This window comes from Mixophyes fleayi, chromosome 5 (assembly GCF_038048845.1).
Source record: "Mixophyes fleayi isolate aMixFle1 chromosome 5, aMixFle1.hap1, whole genome shotgun sequence".
In the NCBI taxonomy this organism is placed as follows: Eukaryota; Metazoa; Chordata; class Amphibia; order Anura; family Limnodynastidae; genus Mixophyes; species Mixophyes fleayi.
In genome coordinates, this window is record NC_134406.1 from 28,160,227 (window position 1) to 28,182,504 (window position 22,278).

The 22,278-nt window shown below is 40.6% G+C and overlaps 1 protein-coding gene across 1 annotated transcript in view; it reads right to left on the bottom strand.

Annotated features, from left to right (window-relative positions):
• Positions 1-2,330: 2,330 nt before the first annotated feature.
• Positions 2,331-22,278, bottom strand: part of HACD1 (3-hydroxyacyl-CoA dehydratase 1) — a 32,677-nt gene continuing 12,729 nt past the window's right edge. The window contains exons 2-7 of the mRNA XM_075211914.1: positions 15,678-15,795; positions 12,379-12,397; positions 11,541-11,629; positions 7,227-7,348; positions 4,284-4,462; positions 2,331-2,728 (exon numbers count right to left, since the gene is read on the bottom strand). Of these exons, the coding sequence (XP_075068015.1) occupies positions 2,646-2,728; positions 4,284-4,462; positions 7,227-7,348; positions 11,541-11,629; positions 12,379-12,397; positions 15,678-15,795 (610 nt within the window). The 3' untranslated portion in view covers positions 2,331-2,645. The remainder of the gene's footprint in view (positions 2,729-4,283; positions 4,463-7,226; positions 7,349-11,540; positions 11,630-12,378; positions 12,398-15,677; positions 15,796-22,278) is intronic.

Here is a 22,278-nt window from a genome sequence, read left to right on the forward strand (position 1 = left end):
GAGCACAGATCTGAAAGTAAATCGTGTCAGTGTGTACGTATGAATTCACCCGACCGATTGGACCTTCAGTCGTAGATACAAATGCTGACCGAAATCCACACATTAACCACTTTAGCTTAAGCACAGGTTATCACATTATTCTGGGTTACTTTTATTTATGAAAGTTGTCATTTTCCTGATATTGGGGTATCCAAAAAGGCTATAGACACTTGACATTGTCGATCCTTTCTGAATAGCTAATTTATGGCCCACGCACTGAGGTTAGCCTAATTCTCCAGGAACTGGAAAATATTCAGCAAATTTAGGGCAAATCTGGACTGATTTGCGAATTCATTTGCCAATTGCTGAAATTTGGACAAATTTCAGAATTGTTTCGCCAATCTCTAGTCAAGAGCGCTGAAAGGTCCACTAGTGACCAGGCAATGGCTGCTGTTATAGTAAACAAAAGGAAGATCGTTATTGGGTAACAGTGTAGGCTGCTCGCTATTGGTTACTATAAAAGCAGGCATAGACTGATCACTAGAATGAACATAGCGGCCTTGAAAGTGGCTCTGTGCACACTGAGCAGATGGGAGATACCGTTTATACAGATAGTGTAACATGGATAATAACAGGATGAAGTACAGTTTAATGCAAGACCTAGCATGCTGTGGTAGGACAATCTGGCACCTATAGTTCTACAGCAGTTGTAGAGCCGTAGATTGTTTGGTCTTGTTCTAAACATGGGACTATCACAGGGAATAATAATACAATTTGGTGAAATCATAGAGCGGGGGGGGTCATATTAAGTAGAACCATTTTATAAAATATGATTGTTCTGATTATAATGACATTTAATAATATAGTGCAGAGAGAATATTTGCCAGCCTGTTGTAGATTATACTGGTACACCAATAAGGTACATCAAGGAAAGTGGAGCAGGGTGCCCCACCCAACTACCAACATGGACCAGACCAGTCTCTATGCAGAATCTGGTTGTGTCATTTACAACTTCTCCCTGATGAAGCCGGCACGCTGCGGTGGAAATGCGTTGGACATCATACAATTATTGAGCTTTACTGACTTTACATATCTCATCCCAGGAACTTTGTTTACAAACTGCAACTGCAGACTCTCCATATATATCAGCAGGGGGCTAACAATAGAGCTCCTGCACCCAACTGGATATACGTGCTCAGATTTGGTTTCTACTTTAATTGCATATCTGCCCCCATTGAACCCCTCATTTTGCACTTTATGCCTCATATTGACATTAACATCAACAAAGCTGCACCAACATACATCTCCTCTCTTGTCACAAAATATCTCCCAACTCGGCAACTCCGTTCTGCACAAGATCTGCGTCTCTCATCCACACTCATGACATCCTCCCATTCCCGGTTACAGGACTTTTTCTGGGCTGCATCCACTCTATGGAATTCTCTACCTCACACAATAAGACTTTCCTCTAGTCTACGAGCTTTCATGCGTTCTCTGAAAACCCATCTCTTCAGACAAGCTTATAATATTCCTCAACCACCCTCTTAACCTCACTACACTACCCTATTACCACCTGTTATACAACTACCCCTTGACCAACATTGTTGTGTGACAGGATCATTTAGCTTATGAGTCACTTTTACCTTTGCAGTCTGGCTGGGCCGACTGCAAATGTAGACTTAACCTCATGTGTCAAACTCCCATTGTCCAATAGATTGTAAGCTTGCGAGCAGGGTCTTCTCACCTCTTTGTCTGTTTTACCCAGTTTGTTTATTAGTTTACTATGTTTGTCCCCAATTGTAAAGCTCTACGGAATATGTTGGCGCTATATAAATAGATGATGATGATGATGATATTACCAGCCTAGGCTGTTTGTGATACCTTGTGTACTAATTGACGCATTACAGTGTATTGTTTTATTCTGGTCATAATCGCATTTGTTTGTGTCTGCTTTTGATAAAGAAGGCACTACTATTGTCACACTTACACACCTCTCCACTATTTTGCATACAATTAGAGGTTCCCTGCTTTCTATCGTCCAGCCTGTATAGGAATAGGGTCAACCATACCTTTCCTCTGGCAGCTTGACCATTACTTAATAGGAAGCGCAGTAAACCATCTATTACATGGGCCCCACTAATGGTTTCCCGGTGGAATCTTCATGCCCTAGTCCAAAAATTCATTGGGGCCCTTACAAAATGTTTCTTATTGGGCCACAAATGTCCCTTATATCCCTTACTATGATTCAACCGTATGAAAGATCTAGCCATGTGGAGATGATGTTAATTGCGCTTTTGGTATGAGTTGAGATGTGGTCATTATGTACAGTACATGAAATAAACAAGATGCACTTCATAGTGTTGGTGTTTCATTTAGAATTTTTTGCCTTCATTCTCTCTATAAAAAGATCACATTTCACCTTACAAACCCAATGAAAACGTGAATCAACGTCGGTATTGATTCCAACCTATAAAAAAAAAGTGGGGCACAGAATAAGGGATCGAAAGACACATAGATGACAATTCTAATCCCAGGATTTTGTTTTTGTTTGTTAAAAGTTGGTCTATTGTATGGCGCACGGGGTCAGCCAGGATTTTAAACCAATAAGCCCTTGCAGAAAATCGACTCCTTTAAATAAGAAACTCCCATAGATTGACTTCTTTGTGCTAATCGTCCTTTTCAACAATGACTTCTCCGTGCAGAACCCTTCTTCTCTGACGCAGCATGTGGAAATATAGCTGGGGAAACACTAAATTGAAAGACATGAGAGGAAAGATAATGTTGGGGAATGTATTATTAAAACAAATAAAGAAACATTTTAAAGTTGAAATGATTAAGAGACAAGGGGGGGATATTGCCTAAATCTTCTTAAAAGGAAAAATGGAGGTGTGGCTTATAGCATCCAATCAGATTCTACCTATCATTTTCTAGCAAGTACTTGATAAATGACAGCAATAATCTGATTGGTTGCTATGGGCATCACTTCCACTTTTCCCTTTTAGAAGGTTTAGTAAATCTATCTCAAGGTTTTTTAACTATATGTGCAGTCAGTAATCCCTCCCTTTCACTTCCTTACACTCTATACTTAGGGGTATATTTACTAAACTGCAGGTTTGATAAAGTGGAGATGTTGCCTATAGCAACCAATCAGATTCTAGTTATCATTTATTTAGTACATTGTACAAAATGACAGCTAGAATCTAATTGGTTGCTATAGGCAACATCTCCACTTTTTTAAACCTGCAGTTTAGTAAATATAGGCCTTGGTCTAAGTTAAGTTTAGGAGGCTTTCATTTACTTGGAGATAGTGGTTCAAATGTTGCTCCCTGCAGTCATCTGGCCATGAATCCAAGCATGGTGCCCACCCTGAAAACAAAATTAATTTTGGTCCAGTATGGTCAGCAATTCTGTCACCTTGGGCTGCTAAATTCATAACGTGTTAGAGTTTGTCCCTGAGCTAAAAAAATCTCTTTAGTAGCAAATGGAACATATTGGGAACATGCTAGAAGTGAGATAAAATATGAATTAATGAAGTGGTGGAGGCTAGAGAGGATCAGAAAGGACTGTATGAAAGAGATATCATAATTATTTGGATTTATGTCCTTGTTATGTAACTATGGGGGGACTTCAATTAGCTGCGATGGTCCTCAGTACATCGCACCTGCGAGATTTTTACAGAAATCTCCGCTGATTTTGGGTGCAAGGAAAAATGAGCAGAGCTTTCACTGCAGTAACGGTAAAAATGCGCAGCAGCGATGTTCCACAGAATTGAATTCTTCCTTATATGTATGAATGGTGTAAAGTGCATTGCAAAGAGAAAAGAAAATTGTACAATTATAATGTATTTTACCTGCATGTATTTGAGCCTCTTGAGCTCAATCTTGAGCTGAGCGAGTATTTAAAATTAAGATAAGTAAAGCTACTATTTTAAATAACCTATATGAAATGCTGCGCATTACTGAGCTGGTTAATAAACATGAATTAACTGGTGTGCTTGAACTTAACCAAATGTCCACCATTCACTGTATCACTCCTCTGCAGCTGGTGGCTAGGTGGGAGCTGCTTCTCTAACTAAGCAGACAGCGTATGAGTGATAGTTTTGCAGACTTGCTGCTCAGAAATTTATTTTGTGGCTTGATGGATTCATACAAGGGGATGGGGCCAGTGATGCTGAAGTAACCCAGATAACTTTAGTCTCAGCTTTTATAGCCTGTATGACATCCCATCGTGCTGATGGATAAAGTACCCAAAACATGGCCCCCAGCACATTTAGCACTGTATGTCTCAGACAAAGGATGACTTACGTGGTATATAAGAACACATGACAGCGATCAAGAAGTAGTAGTAGTCGAAGGAAACATTGTATTTGTTTGGAAGCCTCAGAGAATACATCCCGCTCTTCCGCACGTATGGTAAAGCAGCATAAATTGTTAAGAGTTCACCAGCTACACCAACAGGATACAAGACAATAAATAAATTATACCTGGAGAAGAGAAGCAAAAGTGAGTATATCACTAACTGGGAAAAGTTTCAGTGGGAACAAAAATCCCTAAATCTTTTAGAACAATGAAAGTAAGCCATGCACAAACGCATGCAGAGTGTATCCACAAGCGTTATAAGGAATATAGTTATACAATACAATGGAAATCCAATGGCTGTACCATAAATTAGTTTATAGTTGGCCAATTATAACATTTCTCCTCTCCTTAGCCAACACATACATTTTAAGCTCCCTCTTCTCTATTCTGGAAGACATAAATATTATACTCCAGCCAATCAGTCCTCACGACAGAGTTATTACTGGTGTTGTTTCCCATCGTTCAAATCTACGTGATTTAACCATGTAAAGATCAACTATGAAGGAATTGCCTTAAGAGGCCGCAATTTCAGATTCAATTCCATCCACTCAGATTGTGGGGAACTGCGGTTCATGGTGAAGGCCAATTTGGAAACATCCACTTATGTATTTTTCTTAAAATCTTGAGACAATTCAAGATCAGCCTTTTTAAAGAGAGAGTTCATTTATAAATAGCACAAACTTAAGACAATTGTGCGTATTTTTACAGATCCGACCATGCACTGTTGCCAGCCCCACTGAACAAAATGTTGCCTTTATTCCTTATAATTTTTTTTAAAAAAGAATAAATCACAGAATTCTTAATTAATTATCTATTATATACAGTTTACATAATAGAGAAAAACATTGTTTTATGACCGCTAGGGGTAGATTTACTAAACTGCGGGTTTGGAAAAGTGGAGATGTTGCCTATAGCAACCAATCAGTTTCTAGTTATCATTTATTTAGTACATTCTACAAAATGACAGCAACTTAATGATTGGTTGCTATAGGCAACACCTCCTTTTTTTTCAAACGCACGATTTAGTAAATATAGTGGTAACTGATTTCTGGCGACTTGCGAAAATCGGAGGATCATACATTTAACCCCTAGTCTCTACAATTGACGCCCTACCGCTACAATTTTAAGCTACGGTTCTGGGCCTATGTTGGTTTAGATTCCCAGGATCAAGGACCTACTCTAAGGCAGTAGGGTTTAAAAAAGGTCCAGAAATCACGTGTGACCAAGGTCATTTTTGACAAATTAAGAGATGTCCAGAGAACAGCAATCTTATATGAAAATTCTACCAGAATGTACCAGAAATAGGTACAAATATTTTATCCTTTCTGCAGAGTAACTAGGCCATTTCTCTGCCCCCCTGGTGGACTATGCTTTCCCCCACAATAAACGTTACAACAAATATAGGTCCACATTTCTCTGCTTGACTTGATACTAAAAAAGAAAAATAGAAGAGATAGAACTTTGCTTCCTGAATCAGAATCCCTGCTATTATTTGTACTCATTTCAAATGTGTTCATAAATCTATCTTGTATTTTCCAAAACCGAGCTTTCCTTTAAAATGAGTAGTCTGGAAATAAAAGAGTTAAAAGTTTAAAGAGAACTCCAGGAATTGTTTTTCTCTGAACCTCAAACAAGTAAATCTACATGGTGCCCTTGTTTTGCTTGGCTGTGATTTAGGAAAATCCGGTCAGGGTCTGCCATTGCAAATGTGCGACCCTGTAGTAGGCGTGGCTATTGCCATTGGGGGTGTGGCTAGATTCACAAAGGGATGTGGCTAGTGCCTAACAATCACAGCTGGTCCTTCACCCTTCCTCTTCTCCCACTGTAAACCATTCCATTATGTCTGCTCTCTGCTTGTGTTTTCCTATTGATCCCATAGGCTCAGTGGCAGATCCAGGGCAGGGGTGCACGCAGGGGGGGGTTCTGGTTCTCCAGAAACCCCTCCCCTCCGCGAAGAACAGTGTCACTACATAGTGACACTGTACTATACAGCAGCCGCGGCGCTGTCAAAGAAGGCGGTACAATACAGCACCGCCGCTGACTCTACTTTGACAGCGCCGTGGCTGCTGTTCGGTGCTGTGTCGCCAAAATGGAGCTGCTGCCACTTGAGCAGCAGCTCTCTCTATATGTTTTTTTTTTGGGGGGGGGGAATCCTGCGTGCGCCCCTGCAGGGGGGGGGGGGGTGCAATCGTGCCGGCGGCTGCACACTATGTGCAGTTCTGTTTGGCAGAGATTGGCAGGGAGAGTGTGCTGCCCGCCTGCGAATAATCAGAGCACCCGGGTAGCACACTATCCCTGCCTGTCTCTGCCGAACGGAGCTGCACGTAGTGCAGACGTAGCCAGCTTTAGCTGTCAAAACGGGGGAGCGGACTAAATCCCCCTTCCCTAAATCGCCCCCCATAAAATACAATTCTAGATCCGCCCCTGCATAGGCTGCGGGTGTAGCGCCTGCTTTAGCACATTGAAAGGTCAGGAGAAGAGACTGAAATCAATAATGTCACCGTTTACTGTTATGACATTCTGCAGCTTTTACTTGATCTTTCTCACAACTTAACTTTTGAAAAGCACATAGAGAAGTTAAAAAAAAATCACCGTATGAAGTTAATGTTGCAGGGCGACATGTACAAGCCCACAAAATAAAGTCACTTGAAGGCAGAAAATTAATTTAAGCTTTTGTACTACTTTTACCAAATGCATTCTTATTGATTTCTAAGTGGATGGGTTTGAACTGATAACTAATATTTGCAATCTGATAACACTGTAATAACGCTTGGTCCACCGTTCCTGCGCTAATCAGATGCCATTACAACACTGTGATCACAATGATCCATGCCCGCTGTTAGGTGAACATGCAGAAATACGGCAAGCGGTAAGGTACAATATCTCCACCTGGCCCATTTAATGAAGTACGGCAAGTGGTTGAGAAGCTTAAATGTGTAGTAGGAATATCGAGTGATCTCTGTAATAGTCCACACGATCAGAAAGAGAAGAACGCTCTCTTCATTCTGGATCTGCAAAAAGTACATCTACATCAAACAGTCTTTCTGCCATATATAAGTATATAATAATCATCATGAACATTTATTTATATAGCGGCGGCAAATTGCATAGCGGTTTACAATTGGGAACAAACACAGTAATAAACAATACTGGGTAATACAGACAGAGAGGTTAGAAGGCCGTGCCCCTAAGCTTACAATATAAAACAAATAGTCACCTATCTGTTTCCGAAGGTACAATAGTGAAATCATTTCTGAGCTAATCATGAGAGTGATGACGTGACATCTGAACGGTTTTTATTACATGTATCATATGTTTGTTTGAATGTCTTTATTACATTAGTAGAACTGAGCTTTCCAGTATAACGACTACCTGGTAGGTTTAAAAAGCCTCCCGTTAAAAGTGTATGCCGATTACTGACTACCTCCTAAATACGACTCCTGGGGCTAAATGTATCAAGCTGAGAGTTTTCCGGCGAGTTTGAAAAGTGGAGATGTTGCCTATAGCAACCGATCAGATTCTAGCTATCATTTTGTAGACTGTACTAAATAAATGATAGCTAGAACGTGATTGGTTTTTCAAACCCGCCGGAAAACTCTCAGCTTGATACATTTACCCCCTGATTTCCAGCTGCTGCTCACATAGAATTCAAGACTTGTGTGGGGAGAGAGATGCCCCCTTCCTAAATATGAACTCTTCACCCCCTGAATTTAATTTAAATAACGTTCGCCCGCAAAATGAAGGGCCTTGTTTAGAATTGAGCATATGTCAATTTCTGTGGCACACATACATACGCATTTCCATCCTACGCAAACACACCAAAATGCGTGAGGTTCTATATTTGTGCGTATCTTAGACTTGTGTCTCTTTACACATTAACATCATCCAAAGTGACAGCTGCTTTGTTCAGTCCTCCGGACGAATGGTGGACTAGAGCAGCGAGTAAAAATGATAACTGCGCTATGAAAGAGGTGTGTAGACATATGGCACCTGATTGGGGCAGGTACTCAGTCGTCTTATCTGGTTGTGCAATTAGTACTTTCCCTGCAATAGATGTCTCCTTTAGTAAAAAAAAGAGCAGGTAGCCCAGTGCGGCCCATGGTAGCCCACTATGGACTGGCCCGGGGGCCAGATGCTCCCCAGCCCAGCCTGCCTCTGTATGCAAGCAGATTATATGGAAAATAGGAGCAGACTTCACTACACACCCTCTACTGAGGCTGCTTGAATTCTGCAAAAACTCAGCAGTCACTGGCATCAATATTAAGGTAATGGTGGCAGCTTGAGGGAGGTATCCTTGCTTGACCGCTGTATATAGATTATATAGAGTCCACACGAAAGGGGATGGCTGAAGCTGGACCCTTTAAATCTACTACCAAATGGTTACCCCACATACGCATCCGATTGTGCTCTAGAAAAAACTGTGGGATATCTGGTGTTTCTGATTGGTTCCACCGGGGACTAAACTAACATCGCAGCCAATCAGCTTCCTGCATAAAAACTACTTCAAGGTTGGGGAACATCCTCTCCAGAAAAGTACAATTTGGCAATCGGCAGCTGCAAATCTTTACAGTTTTCCACTTAAATCATTATTCAAAAATGTCTATATTTATCTACGCTATTATTGCCACCATATGTTATTTTAAATTGTAGAAAAATAAAACAATGCTTCTGGAATAAAATTGTTGGCACTGAAAATAAAACCTTACTGACTGCTTAAAAGTACAAAGGTTTAATAAAAAATGAAGCTAATGTAAAGTTACTTGAAATTAAATTCCCTATGTACTCGGGATCAATACTGTAGTTGTTGTCTTCGCTCGATTTCAAGTTTGTGGGAATAAAGTCTTATCTAAACTCTTTGATATCATGTGTGTCAAGACTGCCATCTGCTGGTGAAATTGAAAAAACACTGCAGCACCAAACCTCATATATGCAATATTTTCGTGTACCCTTTCCCCTGGCAGAAGCGTGCCAGCTAATCTACTTCTCAGGTTGCCTCATGATAGGCTCACCCCCGTCTGTCTACACTAAGTGGAGGCAGCTATTTTGTGGGATGAACCAATATTCATGACAGGGCAGCCTATCAAATCACTAGGAATTAGCAACATCACTAAGGTGCAAGTCATAGCTATTTATACACACAAAACTATGTATAATTATTTATCTGACCCCTTCATGACCAGACCAACTTTTTCCCAAACAGCACAAACAGCTTTTTACATTCCGTGTAGGGAAGGCAGATATATATTTTTATTTGTGAACAGATATTGCCTTTCTTTTGGGGCCAATAAATATTTGATAGCACTATAATTTGTGTATTCATAAAAAAATTATTAAAAATGCACCCCATCTGTGAAATATAAAGATAATAAAAGTAAGCTTGTCGTTCCGTGACCTGTATAAAAGCCTGAAGCCGCTGGTTGCAGAACTCCTCCGTGACTTAGAATTTCCATTATTCCGTATATATCTGGATGACAACTGATGTCAGAGGAGAATTTTTCACAAGTGTTTGTACTGTATATGAAATAATGAACTTCTTGCTTATATGGATATTACAGGTCCCAGAGGAATCCAATGACAATATAAAAGCATGTTGCTGTAGGCCCATAATAATTTGCAGTAGGTGGTTGATTATCGATTATAATACACAAGTTTGTTTTAATTGATGACATCAGGGTGTAAGTGTATCAAGCTGGGATTTTGGATTTGCAGCGATTTTCTCAGGTGAGTTTAAACTCGCCGATGTATCAAACGACAAGTATATATAAAATCACCAGTAATGTGTTTCTTTCAAAATCAGCATTTCCTAAATCGCTATAAATCAGTCCTCACGTTTTGCCACTTTAGCTATACAGAATCGGCAAATGTATGAAGCTGCGATTTTGCAAACTCGCCCGAGTTTGAATCAACATGCTGCTCTCTATAGGCTAGATTAGCAAACACATCACTGTTACAATGCCGGTCAATGTTAATATAACAAGAGGCACATTGGAAGTTTAAGTAAAACATGATTTTTGTTTTAGAGGGACAAAAATGATTATTAATTATCTTATGGGGGACAAATTATTTTATGAATGAGCACAAGTGCATGCTGCCACTTGTAGTGACACAACTATGTTTTACATGGTGTCCTCATCTGGAAATATTATATGCTGTCACATCATAAAATATCATTATTGCCCCACTGGTAATGAATAGTAAGCAACTATAATATAATGAAGTAAAATAAAATTTCCCTTACATATAATCATTAATGAAATTTGGCCTACTAATTTAGTCATAAAATAATTTGTCCCCTGTAAGATAATTAATAATCATAATAATAAACTTGTATTGTGTCTCCTGTTATGTTAACATTGGCCAGATAGCTTATATTACATACTTTTTTTTCTGTTCAATCTCGGGCAAGTTTCAGTTGAAACTTGGGCGAGATTGTGTTTAATCTCCAGCGAGTTTGACTAAAACACGGGCGGGAAGGTGTTTTAAAATCGACACAAAATCGCCAGAGATTGAATTTTGGAATGTCAAAAACGCACGTCAATAGTACATATGGCGACTTTGCACATAAAATCGCGGTGATCTCTCACGATTTGCGGTGATTTTAAGTCGCTGAAAAAAAATCACAGCTTGATACATTTACCCCCAGAACTCTCTGTTTATGCAAATATTATTTAAAGGAGTTTATACAAATATTAACATCACTAGCGTATTATAAATGTCTTTACACCCCACATGTATTATAAGACATTCCACTCTTACAGTTACACTTCTTGGTAGTGGACTAAGTGTCAGTGTAATAAGGTTTATATATCAGTGGTATTTAAACTCAAGAGCAGCCTCGTATAAATGAATAGTGAGCACACAGTGTATCCATTACAGTACATTTGCTTTCAACATTCTAGAAGCTTTTTGCAGTAACCACAGAGAGACATGGAACAGAGCCCAGGACTTCGGAGAATGAACTCTGCTTCTTCTTAAACAACCCAGTCTGCAGTTACCTCCGATCCCACCAGGAGCTGCTCCAAGAACCACAAGATCAAAAAGAGGTAACCCGAACCAATTTCTGGATTCCAGCGTCGGCCTGAACGAGGCATTGATTATGGACGTGTTTATGTAGATACAGTGAATCGTACGAGATAAAATGTAATGCTTATATCAGGTAGCTATAAATCAAAGAAGGACCGAAGAACGTGGCATCAAACCCACCTGTTTAATGCTGTTGGTAATAAACCAAACCATGAAGATTCTTGAACTGACTTGGACCCCTGTTACTAGCACCGATGTGCGCACTATTCCTTAAAGGGAGAAATATATAAAGGAGTTATTCCCTGAACAACATGCTTTACATGCAGAGGTACAATTGCATTTCTTACTGGGAATAGATGTATTGTCCTATAAACCTTTAAAGTGCACCTATCGCCTACACATTAGAAGAATGCAGAATAGAATGTTGCCAATTCAGTAGGAACCAATGGCATCAATCCCTGTTTTCGGATTGGTGAATTGAATTCTCATTAACTGTCCTGACTGCAGTGGATTCACAGACCCCCAAAGGGACAGGGATTACGGGGCAATGGGTGTGGCTTGGTGCATTAGGGTATGTTTTTTGGTGATCTGGGGGCGTGGATTGCACAGATCAGAATCTGTTATTATATTGTTCGGATAAATGTTAGGATGTATGAATGGTTCACCTTAAATAATGGCTGCCACTGCTGTGTGTATGTAACTTTATCATGCATCGATTCATTTTTATCCTATTAATATTCCTTTTACAAACCTCTGAGTTGGATCAGGTTCTTCCTTTTAATCCTTGACAAATACATATCGGTACATTTTGTAGATCTCCTTAAAGCACTAAAACATTTAGAAGGCTCAGAGCTCTGTTCACATTAACCCTGGTAATCCAGATTAAAACCAAGAATGTCAAACAAAACTTTTAATTATTTCTTACACAATCTCCTTTCCTGCCTGGCACTGCTTACTTTGTATTTAATGATATAAAATACTTACAAGAGAGTAAAGACAATTAAAGATCAGAACTTACCAAGTGCGCAGTGGACCAACTGTAATGGGAAATAAGGTAAATTCAAGAATTAGAGTATTGCTGTTAGATGTATCAATGTTCTTATATCAGTGTTGTCATCACTAGTTACTCAATGATTATACATTAATTACTTATACATCTCTAAATAAAGAATAATCTCAGATTAACCTTTAGGAAAACTGCTACATGGATCAATATGCTAAATTCAGATAAAACAGTATATAATCACTAGCCATATATTATACGAATTGAATAGGTGCAATAATTAGGATGAGGGAATTGTGAGGACAGTTGTGTAATTGCAACAATATTCATCCTTCCGTTTCCAGATCTGCGCTATATACGTGTGCTTTATAAATAGGGCATAACAATTATAGATAAGTTATTATTAGGTGTCAAACTGAATATGGTTTTAGTGATTGTTGGACTAAGAACTTTCTTGCAGTGTGTAACACCACTAGGGGGCGTTACATGTGTAACAGGGATCAGTGTAATGGGAGGAGTTTTCATAGCTGAAGGGGTATCCATCTATAGCCAGGTGTCTATAAAACAAACACTAGTCTGGAAATTTGAGGGGTTAGAATCCTAATTTGGTATGAAAAAAGTACAGAAAAAGCCCTCTAAATTATAAAAAATACAGAACAATGTCATCACTCCCGACATTTACAGTGGGAAGAGCGCAGAGAGGAGCCGCAATGGAGAAGACAGAAGAGAAGAAATCAGAAGAAAGAAGGCAATAGAAAGGTAAGTGAAGGGGAGAAAAAGCAGCATGGAGGGCACAGTATGAAAGAGGGGAGCCTTAAAGGGCACAGTATGAAAGAGGGGAGCCATAAAGGGCACAGTATGAAAGAGGGGAGCCATAAAGGGCACAGTATAAAAGAGGGGAGCATTAAAGGGCACAGTATGAAAGTGGGGGGCCATAAAGGGCACAGTATGATAGAGGGGAGCCATAAAGGGCACAGTATAAAAGATGGGGAGGATTAAAGGGCACAGTATGAAAGAGGGGAGCCATAAAGGGCACAGTATGATAGAGGGGAGCCATAAAGGGCACAGCATGAAAGAGGGGAACCATAAAGGACACAGTATAAAAGAGGGGAGCCATAAAGGGCACAGAAATGAAAGAGGGGAGCCATAAAGGGCACAGTATGATAGAAGTGAGCCATAAAGGGCACAGCATGAAAGAGGGGAGCCATAAAGGGCACAGTATAAAAGAGGGGAGTCATAAAGGGCACAGTATGATAGAGGGGAGCCATAAAGGGCACAGCATGAAAGAGGGGAACCATAAAGGACACAGTATAAAAGAGGGGAGCCATAAAGGGCACAGTATGAAAGAGGGGAGCCATAAAGGGCACAGTATGATAGAAGTGAGCCATAAAGGGCACAGCATGAAAGAGGGGAGCCATAAAGGGCACAGTATAAAAGAGGGGAGCCATAAAGGGGCACAGTATAAAAGAGGGGAGCCATAAAGGGCACAGTATAAAAAAGGGGAGCCATAAAGGGCACAGTATAAAAGAGGGGAGCCATAAAGGGCACAGTATGAAAGAGGGGAGCCATAAAGGGCACAGTATGAAGGAGGGGAGCCATAAAGGGCACAGTATAAAAGAGGGGAGCCATAAAGGGCACAGTATAGAAGAGGGGAGCCATAAAGGGCACAGTATAGAAGAGGGGAGCCATAAAGGTCACAGTATAAAAGAGGGGAGACATAAAGGGCACAGCATGAAAGAGGGGAGTCATAAAGGACACAGTATGAAAGAGGGGAGCCATAAAGTGCAAGGAATAAAAGAGGGGAGCATTATAGGGCTCAGTATGAAAGAGGGGAGCCAAAAAGGGCGCAGTATGATAGAGGAGAGCCATAAAGGGCACAGTATGAAAGAGGGGATCCAAAAAGGGCACAGTATGATAGAGGGGAGCCATAAAGGGCACAGTATAAAAGAGGGGAGCATTAAAGGGCACAGTATAGAAGAGGGGAGCCATAAAGGGCACAGTATGATAGAGGGGAGCCATAAAGGGCACAGCATGAAAGAGGGGAACCAAAAAGGGCACAGTATAAAAGAGGGGAGCATTAAAGGGCACAGTATGAAAGAGGGGAGCCATAAAGGGCACAGTATGATAGAGGGGAGCCATAAAGGGCACAGTATGATAGAGGGGAGCCATAAAGGGCACAGCATGAAAGAGGGGAGCCATAAAGGGCACAGTATAAAAGAGGGGAGCCATAAAGGGCACAGTATGAAAGAGGGAGCCATAAAGGGCACAGTATAAAAGAGGGGAGCCATAAAGGGCACAGTATAAAAGAGGGGAGCCATAAAGGGCACAGTATAAAAGAGGGGAGCCATAAAGGGCACAGTATAAAAGGGGGGAGCCATATAGGGCACAGTATGAAAGAGGGGCACCATAAAGGGCACAATATAAAAGAGGGGAGCACAGTGTGATGATGAAAGGGCAGTATAATAAAGATGACACTATGGCACAGTGTGATAAAGGGGAAATTGACTTCCTGCTGCCTCCATTTTCCTCATCACATCATGTCACTGCCCTTGTTACATTCAGCCCTATCCTCCCTGACACATCACTCATCTCCTGATATACTCTGTGCTGCTGGGGACTCTGCTCTTTCCACTATATAACTCTCAGTCTGTGGCTTCCTGCTGCCTCCATTCCCCTCCTCACATCATGTCACTGCCCCTGTCACATGTAGTCCTATCTGCACTAACATAACTACAGTTCACTGCCTCCTACAGCACATTCATCTCCTGCTGACCATTCTGGTGATCTGATTGGCTATGCTGTCAACATTCCAATGAAGTGATAGGCTAATATACAGCGTACATCTGGAGGAGCAGGATCTGAACAATGAAGTACAAACCCATCTTAACAAAATGTCAAATGTTTATTGCATTGTATACAAGTTCCATTGTGAAAGGTAATGTAGATTCCCAGCACTTTTAGGATTAAAATAACATTCCAGCTGTAAGCGATTAGATGACTGTACTCAGTCTAAAATATTATTGCTCGGATTAAAATGTTTAGATAGAGAAATAGCATTACAGCATTCTCCTGTAGCAGTAACTCTTTGTTTACAGTGCACTATTCTTACCTCTACCGCCTGTGCGAAGGGCAGACACAGACATGTAACCCTGTATTTAAACTTATCAGTACAATATGATCAATATTTGAAATGTTTTGCTACAACTCATGTATCCACATTTATTACATATGTATATATATATATATATATATATATATATATATATATATATATATATATATATATTATAGTTGTACACATAAAAGAGATTTACCTCAAGTAAAGCAAATGTCTGGAAGAATTTAAGTGTCTTCTGCGTGCTCTTGTACAGCCCCTTGTGTGTTCTCTTCTCCATGTAGAAGCGACACATAGCAATGGTAAGAACCAGCCACCTGCAGACACAGATTGTATCATTATAAATAAAGTGCATTTTTAACAATTATACTTTATTGTCTGAAAAACTCCTCTGGTGGAGATCCTTACTCCATCCCTGATCGACTTTGTGCAAAAGTATTTTTTAGAAGCAAAGCAGTGATGTCTTTCTAAAGACACGGTGGCTCAGTGGTTAGCACTTCTGCCTCACAGCACTGGGGTCATGAGTTTGATTCCCGGCCATGGCCTTATCTGTGTGGAGTTTGTATGTTCTCCCCGTGTTTGCGTGGGTTTCCTCCGGGTGCTCCGGTTTCCTCCCACACTCCAAAAACATACTGGTAGGTTAATTGGCTGCTAACAAATTGACCCAAGTCTCTGTGTATGTGTCTGTGTGTGTATGTTAGGGAATTTAGATTGTAAGCTCCAATGGGGCAGGGACTAATGTGAGTGAGTTATCTGTAGAGCGCTGCGGAATTAGTATAAATAAATGATGATGATGATGATGATGATGATGATGATGGACTCTAATGTAAAGACAAGAAAACTTAACTTTCAAATTCTCATGGTGGCTGGATTGAAGTCCTGGTAGCCCACTTAACAACTGCCTGGTCCCCAAAAATGAATTACTCCCATCGCTAAGTGGCAGCTGCCCCTCCTGCTATGCTGGTCACAGAGAACTGTGTGCGCCCCCTACCCTGTTCTGTGACAAGGCCAGAGGGCACAACAGGGCGATCTTTGCCAACGTGGACCAGATTGTGGCACAAATTCCAAATATGAGCAGAATGGTCAATTGCTTAAAGTTTAAACAAGTTACTTCTCCCGATACCCCGTCAATTGTTAATCTGGCCCTGCAACTTTATGGTTCATGGGAATAAATGATTTTTCAGGAAGTACTTGTGTTGCAGGTTAAAGAATAAAAAGTGATTTTAATAATGATATTCCACTTCCTTGCAGCCCCTTTCCTCGTATTGGTGGAACATTGACGAAATCAGACCTCCACATAGGAGGAACTGACTTACAGAGCAGGCTGAAACAGAACCCTACGAGTTTCACTATGTCATTTCGCTACTTCAAATCCACCATCATCATTATATTTGCAAGACCCAGGTCAGTAGACACTGAAGTGAAATTACATTATGTGGCAGCAGGCTCGGTGCTCTCATTAGGCAAGGCTAGGCAGTTGCCTAGGGCGCCGGGCTCTGGAGGGCGCCACAGAATAAAAATTACTTTAAAACTGTGCGGCGACCGCTGACCATACCTTCCACGGCCGCCGCACAGCTTCCGAAAAATCCGCGGGGAGGGGGAAGCGGCTATGGATCACCACCACCGCCTCTCTGCTCTGTCTCCTCCCCTCCACTCACTGACTGTCGGGCGTGACATCATCATCACGGCCCAACAGTGTTAGTGAGTGGAGGGGAGCAGAGAGGAGCAGCTTTATGGCGGCAAGTAAAGGTAAGGAAAGACATGGGGAAGGGGGGGCGCGGATTGTGAAAGTGTGCCTGGGGAGGGGGGGCGGATTATGAAAGTGTGCCTGGGGGGGGCGCGGATTGTGAAAGTGTGCCTGGGGGGGCGCGGATTGTGAAAGTGTGCCTGGGGGGGCGGGGCCCGGATTGTGAAAGTGTGCCTGGGGGGGATGGGCGCGGATGTGAAAGTGTGCCTGGGGGGCGCGGATGTGAAAGTGTGCCTAGGGTGCCAAGGACCCTAGCACCGGCTCTGTGTGACAGGAGGAACAAAATTCCAGAGCAAAGATACCCACCATTCATGAAAGGGAATTTGTACATTTTAAGACCAGTTTGTAATAGTGGAATTAGCCTTTCACATACCGCAGGCTAGAGATGCATTAATGTACGTTACAAAATAATGTCTGCAATGCACTTCTATGAATTACTTTCAAATGAGTCGGCTTCTCGGCAAAACTAAGAGTTAAAGGTTGTGTTTGGGTTCATCCACATACATTATTTTCAGCATTATCAGCACTAAAAAGCACATTTAATAGACTTTGAAAACACAAAACACACAACTAAATGCTTGCATATACAAAGCCAAAGGGGAAACGTTAGAGCTTCTGAGCTGACAAGTAATAAACCTAACAGTAGTGACGGCTGCCAGTTTCTATGGTAGAGAATAGGGAAAGGAAGAATGATTTCAGAGCTTAGACTACTTCTTTTCTTATTCACTTGATACATGCCAGCTGAAAACTCACAAGTAGATAGGTAAGAACTTTAAAATATGCTTGCTTTATTTTTTACACCAGATAAGTTAATAACAATAAATTAAAAATAATTTTATTATCATTTGGGGGATATGACGTTTTTTGTGAACATTTATTTGACCTGATTGGCTACATGTTGTCCAGTTATATAGAACTTGGGGACGTTGAGGAAAAGCAGGAAAAGAAGACACAATATATTAAAGTCTCCTGAAAAAAAACACGCAATGTACATTTAGATTGAGAACTGTATATGAGGGCTACATAATTATATTTTATATATATATATATATATATATATATATATATATATATATATATATATATATATACACACATATACACACACATATATACACATACACACACAACGTTACAGAGGAAGCAGGTGCTAACGGGAGCATTGGCTTTCACATTGGATTATTCTTCTTAATGATTACCATAAGATTTTTTAGGAAAAATGCTTAAGATCTATAAGATCTGTCATTTCTGAGATAAATGGACGCATTTTACACCCCGAACATGTGCCTAAGAACGTGGTGACAAAAATTGTATGTGATTAGGTTAAGACAACATGTCCAACTCCACACACAGGAGTGTTTCTCCGTCAGGTGTATATCAGGTGTACAAATGTATATACTTACACCATACTTGCCAATTCTCCCGGAATATCTGGGCGACTCCCAAATTCCGGGTAGGTCTCCCGGACTCCCGGGAGAGTAGGGCACCCTCCCACATCTGCCCACTTCCTAATAAAGATGGCAGAATTAGAGCCACAATTACGTGATTTTCCGCGCCCGCCCCCTTACGTCCTTCAACTTCCCTTCCCCTCCCCTCCGGGGTCTCCCTTGTGGCGCCTTATAAATAAAAATTAATAATAAGAATAGAGCTGACCAGTTTGTGTGCAGCATGTTATATACGCTCTGCATGCAGAAAACGTTTCCATTTGTGCCCATTGAAGAGCACTGTCGTTCGTTCGGCTGCAAATTATGCTCTTAGGCAAAATTTGCACCTAATTCTAATTCACCCCTTCTAAGCACAGAATGATATCATTGTGCTCCAAGAGCTTCTTTTTCACATGTCTAATTCTTCCTTAAAGTGACACCTTGGGGTAAACTTTTCAAACCTTCTAAAAAGGACAAGTGGAGGTGTTGCCCATAGTAACCAATCAGATTCTAGCTATCATTTTCTTGAATGTACTAGATAAATAATAGCAAAGATCTGATTGGTTGCTATAGGCAACACCTCCACTTTTCTGTTTTAGAATGTTTGATAAATATAGTTTACCCAAATATCTCATGAAAATCACAACCAGGCAAATCAACCATCTTTTCATCTCATTATCTATACACACATCATACAGTATCTTCACAAAACGTAGTTTTATTGTAAAAGTTAGATAATACCGCATACAGCCACTTACTGTAAATTCCTAAAATGCAATGCTGTTTTCCCAGACACTTGCAAATCTGCATTATTTAGATACACCAGCTCTGACATGCAAGTTGTCTGACACCTGATACCTGACACCTGTTGTACAGCAGTGTCAGCGGGCAATGGGCTTAACACATGATAAGATTTAATGTGTTGTAATCCTGAGCCCTATTTACTATATGCAACTGAAATACAATGTTCTATACAAATGATGTATTTATTATATATGTTTGCTCATTTATCATACTGGTTTAACATTATAACACTTATGCATAATTGTCTACTCTCCCAGAATTTCCGGGAGAGCAGGGCAACCTTCCGGGTTACTAAAGACATCTATATTAAAGTGGTGGTTGGGGGCTTATGACGCGAATCGCACTTTATCGTGGCCTCGGCTCCTGCTGTAATTGGACAACAACAGTGATGCTCGTTTAGGGGGCAGGGTCTAATGATGCGACACCACAGGCCCCACCCCCAACACGCCCACCTCCCTCCGATCTCCCGGGCCACCTCTTGCCATAAGTAGGCACTTATGTGTTCAATAAAGCCAGGAAAAAGAAAAAAGCTATAAGGAAGAATTGTGTCCATCTAATGGCCTTGTATCTGCCTCTCCTGTTAATCATACTTACCAGCTTTACATCCAGGAGATCCCGGAGGGGAGGTGAAGTGGGAGGACATAAGGGGGCGAGGTGCGGAAAATTGCATCACTGAGGCTCCCATCCAGCTTTATTTTTACACTGAAATTTAAAGTTGATCTAGGACATGCCCTACCCCAACTATAAATCTGTCCCCACATTTTAAATGTACCTCCCCCTCCCATGCAACATGGTTTTGCCCAGGGACAAAGTTATTCCTTTTTTATGATTTGCTCTCCTTAATGACACAGGCCCTGCATGGCTGCACACTACATGGCTGCGCCTGGAGGTTGAGAAGCAGGCACTATCCTCTGACTATCTCTCAGCCACCAGGTTCATCAATGCTGTGTTCAGTCACACAAACTTGGTCCTATTCGGGGGAGCCTGCAAATATGATCTTGCCCTCTCACCTAGAGAGTACTGGTCCAATGCTGAATAGCACAGGGCCCCTCCAGGTATTTTTCCCTGGGACCCTCTGTTGGGTCCAGGGGCTTATTTTTTTTCTACTTTGTTGCTTTAGCTGCTGTCTATCCAGCCTAATAAAAGTTATTGGTGGTTTAAAAACCAGCCCTTTATTACAGTTCAGCCTCCTTACTTGAAAGAAGGGAGCGCATCTGATTTGCACTGAATTTAAGTGCTGCACTGACAACCCTTGAGTATTATTGCCTACTGGCGCTATGAGAACTACACACGCCAGGTGACACATGTGCCCACATGCAGACTTGGAGTGTCCAATATAAATGTCCCCCAATAAAAAGTTAGTCTTCTTTCTCTTTTGTTCCGCTATAATCCCAGCAGAAAGCAGCATAACACAAACAGCATATTGTATTGTACATAGTATAAAACAGAAACTCATTGACCATATAGAAGATATAAACATATTCTAACATACTGAAAGATCGCTAGTGATGTGGGGCAGTTAAAAACATAAGAAAGTGTTTCCTATCTATTTGTTATTGTTTATAAATGTTATCGCCCTATGCAGTGGTTTGTTGTCTCTTAAACACATCGGATTTTGAATTATCCAACGATTGATGGTATCTGTTTCCTTAATGCTGCAATGTCTGTCTCTTTGTCTTTTTTAGAAACCACAAAGCTCATTGTTGAGAGGAGGACGACCTGAAGCCTTCCTCCATACACATTAAGGCATAGCAAAGGGAGGTGCAGGGTTGTGCTGTGATCAAGCATGCTGTTAAGAGGCGTGTTCCAAAGCCTCTCTTCTCACATCATCATGTCATATGACTGTGGTTGCCATGGTATTCTCATGATACTTAGCAAATCTCAAGCAAGCACATAAGTAGCAAAATTAGACCGTGTGACCAGCTTGAATATTGGTCATAAACTCAATATATGCAGGTGAAACGCAGTTTTATTATATTATGACACCATATTCATTCACTGTTTTAGGATTTTAGCAATTAAGAGGCAATCAATTAGCTGCTTAATAGATCACTCCACAAACTACTTATACAATAAGTGTCCCAAAATTCTGGCCTGTATTTGATCTTCTTGGATAAACATTGGACAAACAAGGTGTCTATAAAATAAGGAGAGTGTTCTGCCCTGTGTGTGCACCGTCTGCTGGATTTATCGTTAGGTTATTTTAGTCCACACATTGCCTATCATATTTAAATCCAATTATCTATATTAGGTAGTTTACAGCGTGTTATGTTCCAGTGTCTTCTATACCCTGTTACTTTTCAACAGATCAACATGAAAGTAAAATAAAATAAGTCTGACTCCGGAATCCTTACCTCAATAATTTGAAAACTTGCAAAAATAATGAAACAGAAAATCTTTTCAAATATCTAGATGTTTCTTTATTCAGTTGTATAATAAATTAATAAAATAAAGTAATAGTACAGATTCATTTATTCATTTTTAAATCTAAGATAAAAGAAATTCTTAATTGTGGACACCACATGATCAATTCTCTCCATTGACACCCCCTCTTCCATTACTATTACTGGTGGGGGACAGATAAAGACCATTTAGCAAGAAATAAAAATAATTAAAATAAAATGAAAAAGAAACAAGTTAATGAAATGAGTATAAACTATGTTGGTCTTGTTGATTTACCAATTTTCTATGTGGATCTTCAACATGACCCCTTACACCAAGTATAGAATGACATGCTCCCAAACCTGAATGAATTGCTGGGAAGGGTAACTGCTCAGGTAACTGTAATAGGAAAAATACTGGGAAATTTGGGAGTAGAGCATTTT